The sequence below is a fragment of the Callorhinus ursinus genome, unplaced genomic scaffold (assembly GCF_003265705.2).
Source record: "Callorhinus ursinus isolate GAN/ISIS: 27379988/994484 unplaced genomic scaffold, GSC_fseal_2.0 scaffold15, whole genome shotgun sequence".
NCBI classification, from domain to species: Eukaryota; Metazoa; Chordata; class Mammalia; order Carnivora; family Otariidae; genus Callorhinus; species Callorhinus ursinus.
Genome location: NW_027397077.1, coordinates 13,430,956 through 13,448,028, shown reverse-complemented (window position 1 = coordinate 13,448,028; position 17,073 = coordinate 13,430,956). Strand labels below are relative to the sequence as shown.

General features: G+C 35.8%; 1 protein-coding gene across 1 annotated transcript in view; it reads left to right on the top strand.

Moving 5' to 3' along the window:
• Positions 1-17,073, top strand: part of DNAH12 (dynein axonemal heavy chain 12) — a 233,005-nt gene that overhangs the window by 188,007 nt on the left and 27,925 nt on the right. The window contains exons 60-62 of the mRNA XM_025885603.2: positions 2,122-2,262; positions 15,609-15,767; positions 15,893-16,037. Coding sequence (XP_025741388.2) covers positions 2,122-2,262; positions 15,609-15,767; positions 15,893-16,037 — 445 coding nt within the window. The remainder of the gene's footprint in view (positions 1-2,121; positions 2,263-15,608; positions 15,768-15,892; positions 16,038-17,073) is intronic.

Genomic DNA, 17,073 nt, shown 5'->3' with positions numbered 1-17,073 from the left:
AATCATGGCTTCTTGCTTCATACCTCAAAAACAACCACCTGCGATATTCTATTTGTAGAGATCCAGATCTGTCTTCTTACATCTTGGGCTGATTTCTTTCGTGGGTGTTCAGAGTGGTCTGGTGGATATCCAGCTCTATTCAGGGGACCGTTTGGAAGAGGGTCCCCTACTCCTGTGCCATCTTTTCCCAAGTCCTGATCCTGTGTACTCTTTACCCAGTTTCCTCAATGGTGACATCTTGGAAACCTCTACAATAGTATGAGATCACAACCAGGATATGGATGTTGATACAGTCAAAACAGGAACACTTGCATCACTACAAGGATTCCCATGCTGCCCTTTGCAGCCATATCCACTCTTTCCCTTCCCTACCCTCTCCTTAACCTTTGACAACCACTAATCCAGTCTCTATTTCTGTAATTTCATTATTTCAAGAATGAAATCATATAGCACATAAATTTTTTTTTAAAAAAGATTTCTTTATTTTAGAGAGCAAGTATGCATGAGCAGGGGGATGGGCGGGGTGGGGTAAAGGGAAATAATCTCAAACAGACTCCCCCGCTCAGTGGAGAGTCTGGCTCAGGGGCTTGCTTGATCTTGAAATCATGCCCTGAGCTGAAATCAAGAGTCTGACCCTTAACCAACTGAGCCACCCAGGTGCCCCACATTTGCATATAACTTTTAAGGATTGACTTTTTTTCACCCAGCTTCATTCTCTGGGGATTCACCCAAGTTGTGTGTGTCAGTAGGTTGTTCCTTTTCATTGCTGAAAAGTATTTCATGATATTGATGTACTCTAGGGCATCTGGGTTATTTCTAGTTCCTAGCTATTATGAATACAACTGCTATACACAGGCCTGTACAGGTTTTTGTGTGAACATAAGTTTTCATTTCTGGGATAAATGCCCAGGAGTGCAATTGCTGGGTCATGTGGTAGTTGCTTGTTTATTTTTTTTTAAAGTAGCTGCCAAACTTTCCCAGAATGGGTGTATCATCTTACATTCATTTCAGTATTACTGAAAAATTTTTAAACTAAAAAAATGAAAATAATACATGATTATTACAGAATTTTAAACAAATAAGAGTATAAAGAAGAAAAATATCAGCCATAACCACACCCGGAAGTAACATTATGTCCATATATTTTCTGGCTTTTCATATATTTTTTAAAAATATATACATCTTGGGGCACCTGGGTGGCTCAGTCATTAAGCGTCTGCCTTCGGCTCAGGTCATGATCCCAGGGTCCTGGGATCGAGCCCCACATCGGGCTCCCAGCTCCATGGGAAGCCTGCTTCTCCCTCTCCCTCTGCTCTGCTTGTGTTCCCTCTCTTGCTGTGCATGTGTGTCTCTCTCTGCCAAATAAATAAATAAAATCTTTAAAAATATATAGATCTTGATCTAGATTTGATGTTTCTTTGGGACAAGAATGTTTCATACTTCTTTGTCTCTTACAGTTCCCTGCCCAACATAAATCTCAAATTTAGGGATTTAATATAGGTATCTTTTCATTAACTATTTGTTTTCAGTCATTTTGGAATACAATAAGAAGTTTAGAATTTTGAAAATAGATGGTATAAACCCAATTTCATTTTCTCGTAGAATTATACTGTGTTTTTTACCTATAATTTACAAGAAGTTGCACACAAACACAAAACTATATAGGCAGGTCCCATGTATCCTTCACTCAGTTTCTCCAGTGGTAACATTTTGCATTACTGTAGTACAATATCAAAACCAGGAAATTCACAGAGCTTATTCAGATTTCACCAGTTTTTTTTCTTCTTTTTTAAAGATTTTATTTATTTATTTGAGATGGTGGGGAAGGGCAGAGAGAAACTCAAGCAGACTCCATGCTGAGCACAGAGCCGCTGCAGGGTGACATCCCAACGACCCTGAGATCAGGACCTGAGATGAAACCAGGAGTTGGATGCTTAACCAACTTCCACCCAGGCACCTGCAGATTTCACCGGTTTTATATGCACTCGTGTGTGTGTGTGTGTGTGTGTGTGTTTAGTTTCATATTTTTAACAATGAATACTTATGTGTTAATTCATGTGTTACTTATTTTTTCTTAGTTTTGTTTGACTCAATATGTTTGCCTGTTTTTCAACCTTTCAGTAACAAATCCAAAATTTTGGAAAAGCGCCTACGATATTTAAATGACCACTTCACATACAACTTATATTGTAATATATGCCGATCACTGTTTGAGAAGGACAAGCTGCTGTTTTCCTTTATGTTATGTGCCAATCTTCTTCTGTAAGTTACTTGATTTTTTTTTTATTTGCTTTAAAAAACTTGCCTGGGAAAACTAATTGATGAGGAAGGCTTCTCACAGAAGAATATCATATTTCTGCTCTGTTTAAGTCATGATTTTACTTGTACTTTACTTGTAAAGAACTACAATAGTATTGGTGTTTTGATATTTAATAGATTTTTAAAATGTGGGTCACACATAAAAGTCCACACAATATTCATATATACTTCAATGAATTCTTATAAAGCAAAAATTATGTAACTACCAACCAGGTCAAGAAATAGAGCCTTTTCAGAGTACCTGGCTGGCTCAGTTGGTAGAACATGCAACTCTTGATGTCAGAGTTGTGAGTTCACTTAAAAAAAAAAAAAGAAATAGAGCCTTTTCAAATTGGTTTCTTTCACTTAATAATATGCACTTAAGGTCTTTCCATGTTTTTTCATGGGTTGATAGCTCATTTCTTTTTAGAACTAAGTAATATCCCATTCTCTGGCTGTATCACAGTTTATTCACCTACTGAAAGATATTTAGGTTGCTTCCAAGTTTTGAATATTATGAATAAAACTGCTATAAACATTTGAGTGTAAGTTTTTATATGCATATAACTTTTCAGCTCATTTGATTAAATACCTAAGAGTGTGATTGCTGGATCATGTGGTAAGAGTATGTTTAGTTTTGTAAAAAACCTGTCTTCCAAAGTAGCTACACCATTTTTCATTCCACTAGCAATGAGTAAGAGTTCCTGTTGCTCTGCATCCTTGTCAGCATTTGGTCTTGTCCGTGTTCTGGATTTTGACCATTCTAACAGATGTGTAGTGTTATCTCATTTTAATTTGCAATTTGCTAATGACACATAATGTTGAGAAATTTTCATATGCTAATTTGCCATCTTTATATCTTCTTTGGTGTTGGGTCTTTGGGCCACTTTTGAATCAGTTTAATTGTTCATTTTTCATTGTTGAGTTAGATGATAGTCCTTCAACAGATATGCCTTTTGCAAATATTTTCTCCCAGTCTGTGGCTTGCCTTTTCATTCTTTTGACAGTGTCTTTTTAAATTTTAATGAAGTCCAGCTTATCAGTTCTTTCTTTCATGGCTTATGGTGTTATATCTAAAAAATCATTAACATATCTAAGGTCACCTAGATTTTCTCCTATGTAATCTAGGAATTTTATAGTTTTGCATTTTGCATTTAGGTGTATGATCCATTTTGAGTTAATTTTTGTGAAGAGTCTCTGTCTAGATTTTTTTTTTTTTGCATGTGAATATCCAGTTGTTCCAGCACCATTTGTTGAAAAGACTATCCATTATACTGCCTTTGTTTCTTTGTCAAAGATCAGGTAGCTGTATTTATATGGGTGTATTTCTGGATTCTTTATTCTATATCACTGATCTATATTTGTTCTTTTGTAGTATTGACTTAATTAGCTTTATAGTAAGTCTCGAAGTCAGGTAGTGTCAGTCCTTTGTTCTTCTTAAATATTGTGTTGGCTATTCTGGGTCTTTTGCATCTTCATATAAGGTGAACTTTATAGAAAATCCACAAAATTCTTTTTTTTTTTAAATATTTGTTTATTTGAGAGAGAGAGCAAGAGCAGGGGGAGTGGCAGAAGGAGAAGCAGGCTCCCTGTTAAGCAGGGAGCCCGATGCAGGCCTCAATCCCAGGACTCTGGGACCATGACCCAAGTGGAAGGCAGACGCCCATCTGACTGAGCCACCCAGGTGCCCTGAAAATCCACAGAATTCTGTTCCATTGATCTATTTGTCTATCTTTTTTTTTTTTTTTACCAGTACAACACTGTCTTCATTACTGTAGCTTTATCATAAGTCTTGAAGTCCAGTAATGTCAGTTTTCTAGTGTTCTTCTCCTTCAATATTGTGTTGCCTGTTCTTGGTCTTTTGCCCCTCCATATAAACGTTAGAATCAGTTTGTCAATTATACACAAAATAACTTGCTGGCATTTTGAATTATAGATCAAATTGGGAAGAACTGACACCCTGACAGTATTGATTCTTCCTATTCATGAACATGGTATATCTCTTCATTTATTTAATTCTTCTTTGATTTCTTTCATCACATTTTTTTAGTTTTTCTCATATAGATCTTGTACATGATTTGTTAGATTTATACCTAAGTATTTCACTTTTTTGGGTGCCAATGCAAATGGTATCATGTTTTTAATTTCAAATTCCACTTGTTTGTCATTGATATATAGAAAAGTGACTGACTTTTGTATGTTGACATTGTATCCTGCAACCTTGCTGTAATTGCCTATTAGTTTTAGTAGTTTTTTTTACCAATTCTTTCAGATTTTTGGATTTCCTATGTAGACAATTATGTCATCTCAAACAAAGATAAATTAATTTTTTTTTCTAATCTATACATTTTTAAATTTCTTTTCCTTATTACACTAGCCAGGACTTTCAGTATGATGTTGACAAGTGATGAAAAAGGACATCCTTGTTTTGTTCTTGATCTTAGTGGGTAATTTTCTAGTTTCTCACTTTCAAGTATGATGTTAGCCATCGGATTTTTTGTGAATGTTCTTTATCAAGTTGAGGACGTTCTCCTTTACTTAGTTTGCTGAAAATTTTGATCATGGAAGTGTATTGGATTTTGTCAAATGAATTTTCTGCATCTACTGATATGATCATGTGCTTTTTCTTCTTTAGTTTATTGATGTGATAGATTACATTAATTGTTTTTTGAATGTTGAAACAGCCTTACATACCTGAGATAAATATCACTTTGTTGTGGTGTGTTATTCTTTTATACATCGTTTGATTCAATTTGCTGATATTTTGTTGAGAATTTTGTATCCATGTTCTTGAGAGATACTGATTCGTAGTCTTCTTATACTATCTCTGTCTAGTTTGGGTATTAGGGTAATACTGAATTTATAGAATAATTAGGGAAACATTCCTTCTGCTATTTTCTGGAAGAGATTATAAGGAATTTGTAGAATTTCTTCTTATAAGTTTCATAGAATTCTCCAGAACCCATCTTAGTGTGGTGCTTTCTGTTTTGGAAGGTTATTAATTATCGATTCAGTTTCTTTAATAGATATAGTTATGGACTGCATAGATGGGCCCCGCATTCATATGTTGATATGCTAACTTCCAGTGTGACTGTATTTAGAGATGAGACCTATAAGGAAGTAATCAGGTTAAATAAGCTCAGAAAGGTATGGTCCTGATCTGATAGAATTAATGTCCTTAAAAAAAGAGAGCTACCGAGTGCTCTCTCTCTCCATATGCACACAGAAAAAGGCCATGTGAGGACACAGTAAGAAGGTGGCTGTCTACAGGTGAGGAAAAGAGGTCTCATCAGAAACCAAAATCAGCCAGAACCTTGATCCAAACTTCTAGCCTCCAGAACTCTGAGAAAACAAATTTGCATTATTTATGCAACCCAGCCTATCGTATTTTGTTAAGGCAGCACAAGTACAATAACAGAAAGTCTATTCAGATTATCTGTTTCCCCCTGTGTGAATCTTGGCAGATTGTGTCTTCCAATGAATTGATCTGTTTCGGCTAGATTATCAAATTTGAGGACGTAAAGTTCCTAATATTGTTTTATTATCTTTTTTTTTAAGATTATTTATTTGAGTGAGTGAGAGAGATCACGAGCAGCGGGGAAGAGTAGAGGGAGAAGCAGACTCACCACTGAGCCAGGATCCTGATGTGGGACTAGATCCCAGGACCCTGGGATCATGGCCTGAGCAGAAGGCAGACGCTTAAATGACTGAGCCACCCAGGCGCCCATTTTATTATCTTTTTAATGTCAATGGAATTAGTAGTGATGGCCCTTCTTTCATTTCTGATATTTGTAATTTGTGTCTTCTTTCTTTATTTCCTTAGTTGCCCTGGGTAGAAGTTAACCAATTTTATTGATCTTTTCGGGGCGCCTGGGTGGCTCAGTCGTTAAGCGTCTGCCTTTGGCTCAGGTCATGATCCCGGGCTCCTGGGATCGAACCCCACATCAGGCTCCCTGCTCAGCAGGAAGCCTGCTTCTCCCTCTCCCACTGCCCCTGCTTGTGTTCCTGCTCTCGCTGTGTCTCTCTCTGTCAAATAAATAAATAAAATCTTTAAAAAATTTTTTATTGATCTTTTCAAAGAACCAGATTTCAGTTTTATTGATTTTTCCCCCGACCTGGAGATCATGACCTGAGTGGGAGGCAGACACTAAGTGACTGAGCCACCCAAGCGCTCCTAATTTCATGAATTTCTTCTCTGATTTTTATCATTTCTTCACTTCCACTTGCTTTAGATTTGATTTGATCTTTTTCTAATGTCTTAAGGTGGAAGTCTAGATGATTGATTTTAGATCCAATAAATGCATTCAGGGTTATACATTTTCCTCTGAGCATTACTTTTGCTGCATCTCACAAATTTGGATAAGTTGTGTTTTCATTTTTATTTAATTCTAAGTATTTGTTTCTTTTGAGACTTCTTTGACCCATACATTACTTAGAATTGTGTTGTTTAATTGCCAAGTATTTGGGGGGTTTTCCGGCTATCTCTCTGTTACTGATTTCTGGTTTAATTCTATTTTAGTCAGAGAGAATACTTTATATGATTTCTCTTCTTTTAAATTTGTTAAGGTGTGTTTTATGGCCCAGAATGTGTTCTGTCTTGGTGAATGTTCCATATGAGGTTGAGAAGAATGTGTATTTTGATGTTATTTGATAAAGTATTCTATAGATGTCAATTGTATTCAATTGATGTATTCAACTGATGGTGCTATTTAGTTCAAGTGTGTCTTTACTGATTTTCTGCTGCTGGATCTGTCCATTACTATAATAGTGGATTAGTCTATTTTTTCTTGTCTATCAGATTTTCTCTCATATATTTTTACATTCTCTTGTAAGGTACATTAACAATTGCTGTGTCTTTTGGGAGAATTAACCCCTTTATCATTACGTGATGGCCCCGTTTATCCCTGATAATTTTCCTTGCTCTAAAGTCATCTATTTCTGAAGTTAATATAGCTATTCCAGCTTTATTTCTATTAATGTTAGCATGGTATTTCTTTCTCCATCCCTCTTCTTTTAATCTATCTCTGTTTTCATAGTTAAAATGGTTTTTTTTGTAGACAACATATAGTTAGGTCTCATTTTTTGTATCCACTCTGACCATCTATGTCTTTTTTTTTTTTAAGATTTTATTTATTTATTTGGCAGAGAGAGAGACACAGCGAGAGAGGGAACACAAGCAGGGGGAGCAGGAGAGAGAGAAGCAGGCCACCCGCCGAGGAGGGAGCCCAATGCGGGGCTCGATCCCAGGACCCTGGGGCACGACTGAGCCACCCAGGCGCCCCCCATCTATGTCTTTTAATTGATGTATTGAAACCAATGATATTTAAAGTGATTATTTATATAAATGGATTAATAGCTACCATATATGTTACTGTTTTCTATTCACTGCCATTGTTCTTTTTTGTTTGTTTGTTTCTCATTTTTTACAAGTTAAAATTGGTATGTAACATTATATAAGTTTTAGATGTACAACATTAAAATTCAACATCTGTATTTATTACAAAGTGATCACTCCAAAAATCTAGTTGCCATCCATCACCATGCATTTGACCCCCTTCACCCATTTCACCCACTAACAGTTCCCTTCCCTCTGGTAACTAACAATCTGTTCTTCATGTCTATGAGTTTGTTTTTGTTTTTGCTTATTTGTTTATTTATTTATTTAAAGATTTTATTTATTTATTTGACAGAGAGAGACACAGTGAGAGAGGGAACACAAGCAGGGAGAGTGGGAGAGGGAGAAGCAGGCTTCCTGCTGAGCTGGGAGCCCGATGCGGGGCTGGATCCCAGGATCCTGGGGTCATGACCTGAGCCGAAGGCAGATGCTTAACGACTGAGCCACCCAGGCGCCCCTGCTTATTTATTTTTAGATTCCACATATGAGTGAAATTGTACTGTTTTTGTCTTTCTCTTTCTGACTTATTTCACTTAACATAATACCCTCAAGGTCCATTCCTATTGTCACAAATGACAGGATTTCGATTTTTTTTTTAAATGTCTGAGCAGTATTCTATTGTTTATATAGACCACATCTTCTTTATCCATTTATCCATCAGCTGACATTTAGGTTGTTGCCATATCTTGGCTATTGTAAATAATGCTGCTATGAACATTGGGGTGCATATATCATTTCAAATGAGAGTTTTCCTATTCTTTGGATAAATACCAGAAGTGAAATAGCTGGATTGTATTGTAATTCGATTAATAACTTTTTGAGGAATCTCTATACTATTTTCCATAGTGTCCATACCAATTTATATTCCACCAACAGGGTACAAGAATTCCCTTTTTCCACATTCTCTTAAACACTTATTTCTTGTCTTTTTATTATAGTCAATCTAACTAGTGTGAAGTGATATCTTATTGTAGTTTTGATTTGCATTTTGCATTCGCCTAATAATTAGTGATTTTTAAAAAGACTTTATCTGTTTATTTTAGAGAGAGAGAGCATGAGCAGGGGGAGCAGCAAAGGGAGAGGAAGAGGGAATCTCAGCAGATTCCCCGATGAGTGCAGAGCCTGAGGCAGGGCTCAGTCCCAGGACCCTGACATCATGACCTAAGCCAAAATCAAGAGTTGGACACTTAACCAACTGAGCCACCCAGGTGCCCCTAATTAGTGATGTTGAACATCTTTTCATGTGCCTGTTAGCCATCTGTACTTCTTCTTTGGAAAAATGTCCATTCAGATCCTAAGCCCATTTTTAAATCAAGTTGTTTCCTTTTTGTTGTTAAGTTGTATGAGTTAACAACAGTAGGTTGTCTTTTCATTTTGATGATGGTTTCTTTCACTGTTTAGAAACTCTAGTCTGATATAGTCCCATTTGTTTATTTTTGCTTTTGTTTCCCTTGCCTTTGGAGTCATATCTACAAAAATATAGCTAAGACTGATGTCAAGAAGCTTACCACCTATGTTTTCTTTTAGGAGTTTTATGGTTTCAGGTATTACGTTCAAGTCTTTAATCCATTTTGAATTAATTTCTGTGTATAGTGTAAGATAGTGGTCTAGTTTCATTCTTTTGCATGTGGCTGTCCAGTTTTCCCAGCACCATTCACTGAGGAGACTGTCCTTTCTTCATTATGTGTTCTTCCCCTTTTGTCATAAATTAATTGTATATATGTGTGGGGGGGTATATTTATTTATGGGCTCTTTATATATATTTCTGTTCTCTCAATTCTATTCTATTGATCTGTGTGTCTGTCTTTATGCCAGTACCATACTATTTTGATTACTATAGCTTTGTAATATCATTTGACATCAGGGAACATAATACCTTCAGCTTTGTTGTTCTTCCTCAAGATCACTTTGGCTATTTGGGATCTTTTGTGATTCCATACAAATTTTTGAATTAGTTGTTATAGCTCTGTGAAAAATGCTGTTGGAATTTTGATAGGGATTACATTCAATCTGTTAATTGCTTTGGGTGGTATGGACATTTTAACAATATTGATTCCTCCAATCTATGAGCATAGAATATCTTTCTATTTATTTGTGTCTTCAGTTTCCTGTATCAGTGTTTTATAGTTTTCAGTGGACAGGTCTTTCACCTCCTTGATTAAATTTATTCCAGGTATTTTATTCTTTTGGTGTAATTGTAAATGGGATTGTTTTCTTAAGTTCTCTTTTTGATAGTTCTTTATTAGTGTATAGACATGCCACTGATTTCTATAGATTGATACTGTATCCTGCACTTCTACTGTATTTATTAGGTCTAACAGTGTTTTTCTAAGTTCCAACAAAGTTTTTAGAATTTTCTATATAAAGTATCTGCAAATAGTGACAGTTTCACTTCTTTCCATTTTGGGTGCCTTTTATTTCTTTTTCTTGCTTAATTTCTGTGGCTGGAACTTCCAGTATTATGTTGAATAAAGGTGTGCAGAGTGGGCATCCTTGTCTTGTTCCTGATCTTAGAGGAAAAGCTTTCACCATTGAGTATGTTAACTGTGGGTTTGTCATATACAGCCTTTATTATGTTGAGGTATCTTCCTTCTGTACCCACTTTAAGAGTTTTTAACATAAATGGATGTTGACTTTTGTTAGATGCTTTTTCCGCATCTGTTGAGATGATTATGTGATTTTTATCTTTAAATTTGTTAATGTGGTGTATCACCTTGATTGACTTGTGGATGTTGAATCATCCTTGGATCTCTGAAATAAATCCCACTTGATTATAGTGCATGATTCTTTTAATGTGTTGTTGCATTTGGTTTGCTATATTTTGTTGAGTATTTTTGCATTTATGTTCATTAAAGATATTGGCCTGTAATTTTCTTTTTTTGTGGTGTCCTTGTCTGGTTTTGGTATCAGGGTAATGCTGCCCTCATAAAATGAGTTTGGAAGTGTTTTCTTCTCTTAAGTTTTTTTTTTTTTTAAAGATTTTATTTATTTGTTAGAGCATGAGTGGGGATGGGGTCGGAGGGGCAGAGGCAGAGGGAGAAGCACATTCCTCGTTGAGCAGGGAGCCTAACACAGGCTTGATTCCAGGACTTTGGGATATTGGCCTGAGCCAAAGGGAGACACTTAACTGACTGAACCACCCAGGCACCCCTCCTCTTAAGTTGTTGGTTAGTCTAGCTAAAGGTTTTTCAAGTTTGTTTATCTTTTCAAAGAACCACCTCTCAATTTTACTGATCTTTTTTATTTATTTATTTTTAGTCTTGATTTATTTGCACTCTGATCTTTGTTACTTTTTTTCCTTCTACTAACTTTAGGCTCATTTATTCTTTTTCTAGTTCCTTTGGGTTTAAAGTTAGGTTATTTGAGGTTCTCTTGTTTCTTGAGGTAGGCTTTATTGTTGTGATCTTCCCTCTTAGAACCACTTTTGCTGCACTGCATAGATTTTGGTGTGTCATATTTCTGTTTTCATTTGTCTTCATATATTTTTAAATTTCTTCTTTGATATCTTTGATGACCCATTGGTTTAGGAGCATGTTGCTTAATCTCCACATTTTTGTGGTTTTTCCAGTTTTCTTTTTGTAGTTGATTTCTTGTTTTATTGCCATTGTGGTCAAAGAAGATGCTTAATATAATTTCAATCTTAGGGTGTCTGGGTGGCTCAGTCATTTCAGTGTCCAACTCTTGGTTTTTGTTCAGGTTATGATCTCAGGGTTGTGAGATTGACCCTGCATCAGGCTCCACACTCAGCAGAGAGTCTGCTTGAGATTCTCCCTCCCTTTTCCTATGCCCCTCCACTGCTCATGCTCTCTTGGTCTCTCTCTCTCTCTCTCTCTCTCTAAAATAAATACATAAATATTATAATCTCAATCTTCTTGAATTTATTGTGGCCTAACCATGTGATCTGTCATGGAGAATGTTCCAAGTGCATTTGAAAAGAATGTGTATTCTGCCTTTGGCTGGGATTTTCTGCATGTGTCTACTAAGTCCATTTGGTCTAATGTGTCATTTAAGGTCACTGTTTCCTTATTGATTTTCTGTCTGGCTGCTCTATCCATTGGTGTAAGTGGGCGTATTAAAGTGCCCTACTATTATTGTATTGCTGTCAAGTTCTCCCTTTAGGTCTGTTAATATTTGCTTTATATATTTGGTGCTCCTACATTGGGTACATATATATTTACAAACGTTGTGTCTTCTTGCTGGATTGATCCCTTTATCATTATGTAATTCCCTTCTTGGTATTTTATCATAGTCTTTGTTTTAAAGTCTATTTTGTCTGATATGAGTATAGCTACACCAGCTTTCTTTTCATTTCTATTTGCATGGGCTATCTTTTCCTATCCCTTCATTTTCAGTCTGTGTGTATCCTTACTTCTAAACTGAGTCTCTTGTAGGCAGCATAGAGATGGGTGCTTTTTTTTAATCCACTCAGCCATTTCATGTCTTTTGATTGGCGAGTTTATCTGCATTTAAAGTAATTAATGATAAGCATTACTTACTGCCATTTTGTAATTGTTTTCTGCCTGTTTTCTTAGTCCCTCTCTGTTCTTTCTTCTCTTTTCTCTCTTCTCTTGTGGTATGATGGCTTTCTCTAGTTTTTGTGTTTAGGTTCTTCTCAGTTTCTTTGTGGTATTTACCAGGAGTTTTTTTCTTTGTGGTTACTGTGAGGTTCACATATAACATCCTGTGTTTATAATAGTTTGTTTTAAGATGAGAACAGCTTCAATTTGAACACATTCCAAACTATCTTTTTACTACACCCCCATTTTATATTTTTGATGTCACATTTTACATATTTATGTTTTATGCATCCCTTAACTATTGTAGTTTTAGTTAATTTTATTACTTTTGTCTTTTAACCTTCATACTTGCTTTAGAAGTGATTGAATCTACTACGTTTACTCTTTACCTTTTCCAGTGAGATTTTTACTTTTGTATGTTTTATGTTATTAATTAGTGCCTTCTCTTATCAGCTCAAAAAAAGTCTTTTTAATATTTCTTGTAAGGCCAGTTTAGTGATGATAAACATCTTTAGTTTTTGTTTACCTGGAAAACTTCCCTTTTTCCCAGCTTTATTAGGTAATTATTATGCAATTGGATGATTGTAAGAATACAGTTAGATGATTTTTAGTACATTTATACAATTGTGCAACCATCACCAAAATCCAGTTTTAGAACACTTCCATCATCTCAGAGTTTCCTTGCTTGTGCCTACTTAGTCAATTCCTATTCCTATTCCCAGCCCCAGGTAACCACTGATCTGCTTTCTGTCTCCATAACTATTCCTTTTCTTTTTCTTTTTTTAAAGATTTTATTTATTTATTTGAGAGAGAGAATGAGAGATAGAGAGCACGAGAGGGAAGAGGGTCAGAGGGAGAAGCAGACTCCCTGCTGAGCAGGGAGCCCGATGTGGGACTCGATCCCGGGACTCTAGGATCATGACCTGAGCCGAAGGCAGTCGCTTAACCAACTGAGCCACCCAGGCACCCCTGATAACTATTCCTTTTCTAGAAATTTTATAAATGAGACATTTTAAGGCCTAGAATGTGGTCTATCTCTGCAAATGTTCTATATGCCATTGAAAAGAATCTGTATTTTGCTGTTTTTGAATGGAATGCTCTACAAATGTCAAGTAGGTCAAGCTAGTCTATATACTATTATCCTTATTGATTTTCTGTGTACTTGTTCAAGCGATTTTTGAGAGAGGTTTGAAATCTCTTAGCTATGGAGATTGCTTCTGACAGTTCTATCAATGTTTGTTTGTGTTTTGATGCTCTGTTATTAGATGTGTAAGTGTTTAGGACTACTATGACCTCTTAATGAATTGACTTGACTTTTTTTTTTTTTAAATTCCTGGTCTATCCTTTGTTCTGAAATCTATTTTGTATAATCCTATTACAGACCCCAGCTTTCTTTTGAATAGTGTTAGGATGGTATATATTTTTCCATACTTTTCCTTTTAACCTATTTGTGTCTTTATATTTAAGCTGTATTTCTGTAGACAACATATATTAGGTCTTCTTTGTTTTATCCAATCTGATAATTGCTGCCTTTAGTGAAATTGTTTAAACCATTTACATTCAATGAGATAATAGAGTTATATTTAAATCTACTGTCTTACAACTTGCTTTCTGTTTTGCACATCTGTTTTTTTGTTCCATTTCCTCATTTTCTTTTTCTTTGAATTGAGTATGTATTATGATTCCATTTTATCTCCTTTGTTGACTTACTAGCTATAATTTTTTTGTTTTATTCTTTTTGTGGTTTCCTTGGGATTATAGTATACCTTTTAACATACCAGAGTCCATCTTTAGGTAAAATTATACTCCTTCATATGTATATAGTATAAGAACTTACAACAATATACTTCCATCTCTCTCCTCCCAGCCTTTGTTTTGTTATTGTCATATATTTCACTTGTACATGTTATAAATCCCATACCACATTGTTATTCTGCTCTAGTCAGTAATCTTTTTTTTTTTTTTAAGATTTTATTTATTTGTTTGACAGAGAGAGAGAAAGAGAGAGAACACAAGCAGGGGGAGTGGCAGGCAGAGGGAGAGGGAGAAGCAGGCTCCCCGCTGAGCAAGGAGCCCAGTGAGGGGCTTGATCCCAGGACCCTGGGATCGATCATGACCTGAGCCAAAGGCAGACACTTAACTGATTGAGCCATCCAGGTGCCCCTAAATAGTCAATAATCTTTTAAAGAGACTTAAGTAATAAGAGAAAAGTCTTTTATGTTTACTGACATAGTTACCATCTCTGGCACTCTTTATTCTTTTGTGTTGATTCAAATTTCTATCTACCTGAAACTTCCTTTAACCTTTCTTATACTATATATCTACTGGTAATGAATCCTTTCATTTTCTCTACATCTGGAAAGAAATCAGTGAATTTTTCTTTTAGATTTCATACTTTTGATCTCTAGAAGTTGCATTTGGTTATTTTTTCTGTTGCCTGTTTCTCTATTCCTTATGTTCATTTTGCTTTAATTCCTTCAGCATATTTGTAATAGCTCTTCTAACATTCCTATCTTTTTGTTGTATTATCTCTATCGCTTGTATGTATCTATTGACTGATTTTTTTCTCCTGGTTATGGATAGTGTGAATTTTACATGGATAAATGCTGGGTTTTTTTTTTTTATTATAACTTTAAAAAGCATTAGACTTTACTTATACAGGTACTTAAATTACTGGATTAGTTTGATGTTTTCAAGGCTTGTTTTTGAGCTTTCTTTTGGTAGTTTTAGAATAGGCTTTATTCTAAGGCTAGGTTAGCTTTTCTACTAAGGCATGATCCTTCTGATGTTGCCTCTGAATTCCTCTGGTGTTCAACGAAGATTAACTCTAGTTGGCAAGAACTCCTATCTCCAAGTTTTGTGTGAGCTCTGGTAGCTGCTCAGTTTACAGCTCCCCAGATATTCTTTACCTGGTCTCCCGTAGTTTTACCCTATTCATATATGATTTAGCATTTAGCAATTGAATCAAGAAGATACCTATGCAGATTTCTCGACCTCTTTTCCATGCATCTCCCTCCTCTCTGGCACTCTGCCCACAAATTCTGCCACCTCAGCCTTCCTTAACTCTGATCTCTGTTTATTCAACTCAGCAATACTATCAAGTTCTGATTTTGATCACCTGTCTGTTTTGTAGTCTGGAAAGTGCCTCTAGGTGGATAGCTGAGACAATCATAGGGATCACCTTAATTGTCTCCCTTTTCTCAGGGACCACAGTGTTGCACTGGCTGTTGTATAATTTCCAAAAACAGTTCTTTCATTCACTTTATCTGGTTTTCCAATTGTTTATGGCAGTAGAGTAATTCGGTACTGATTATTTTATCAAGGCTGTAGAAGCAGAAATTGATTTCATTCAATTTTAAAATCAACAATTCACAGCAATCTTTATTTTGGTTTTACAGGGCAAAGAAAGAGATTGAATACCAGGAACTGATGTTTCTTTTAACTGGAGGAGTAAGTCTTAAGAGTGCTGAGAAAAATCCTGATCCGACTTGGCTACAGGATAAAAGCTGGGAGGAAATTTGCCGTGCAAGTGAATTTCCTGCCTTCAAAGAACTCAGGTAATTATTTAAGCTTGATGACAGCATTGAATAAGGATAGGTAAATTTGTAATCTCCTTGATTAACAATCTCTTTTTAAATTATTTTCCAATGAAGTAATAACTATTAAGCTTTTTTTCCATTAGGAAGCATTTTTGTGAACATATAACTGAATGGCGGGAAATTTATGACAGTAAAGAGCCACACAATGCTAAATTTCCAGTACCAATGGATGAAAAACTAAATGAACTACAGAAAATAATAATTCTTCGGTGCTTAAGACCTGATAAGGTAAAAAGACAAATGTGTTCTACTTGGAATCCAGTTAATTTGCCATTTAAGAATAAGTCCTGGGAATTAAAGGCACAACATAAGGAACACAGTCAATGATATTGTGAAAGCAGTGTAATGGGAAGATGGTAGCTACACTTGTGGTGAATAGAGCATGATGTAAAAACGTATTAAATCTAGGTTGCACACCTGACACTAATGTAACAACGTGTCAACTATACTCAAATTAAAAAAAAAAAGTTGTGTTAGGTTTAAAGTTACTGCTATTTGGTTCTTTGACCCTCATTCTAGATACTCAAACAGGTTCATTGAGCTCCTTGGATTTGTGGGTTTATAGTTCTCCTCAACTTGAGAAAAATTTTGGCCATTATTTCTTCAAATACTTTTTTATAAGATTTTATTTATTTATTTGAGTTGGGGAGGGGCAGCCAGAGAGGGAGAGTCCATGCAGACTCCATGATGCAGGGCTCAATCTCATGACCTTGAGATCATGACCTGAGCCAGAACCAAGAATCTGAGGCTTAACCAACAGAGCCACAGAGGTGCCCCTTCTTCAAATATTTTTTGCCACTCCACCCTATGAATCCAAATAAATATACATTAGACTGCTTGGTATTATACCATAGATGATTCCTCTGTTAATTATTTTTAAATTTTTTGTATCACTGTGCTTCAGTTTGTATAGTTTCTACTGCTATCTTTAAGTTTACTGATTTCTTCTTTTATAGTGTCTAATCTGCTATTGTTCCTATCCAATTAATTTTTTTGTTTCAGGGGCTCCTGGGTGGCTCAGTTGGTTAAGCGTCTGACTCTTGGTTTTGGCTCAGGTCATGGTCTCAGGGTCTGGGATCGAGCCCTGCTTTGGACACCTCATTCAGTGTGGAGTCTGCTTGAGATTCTTTCTCTCCCTCTCCCTCTGCCTTTTCCCCCTGTTTGTACACACTCAGGCGCACTCTCCCTCTTTCACAAATAAACTAAAAAATCTTAATTAAAAAAAGAAAAAGAATTTCCTTGTTTCAGCTATTATATATTTCAC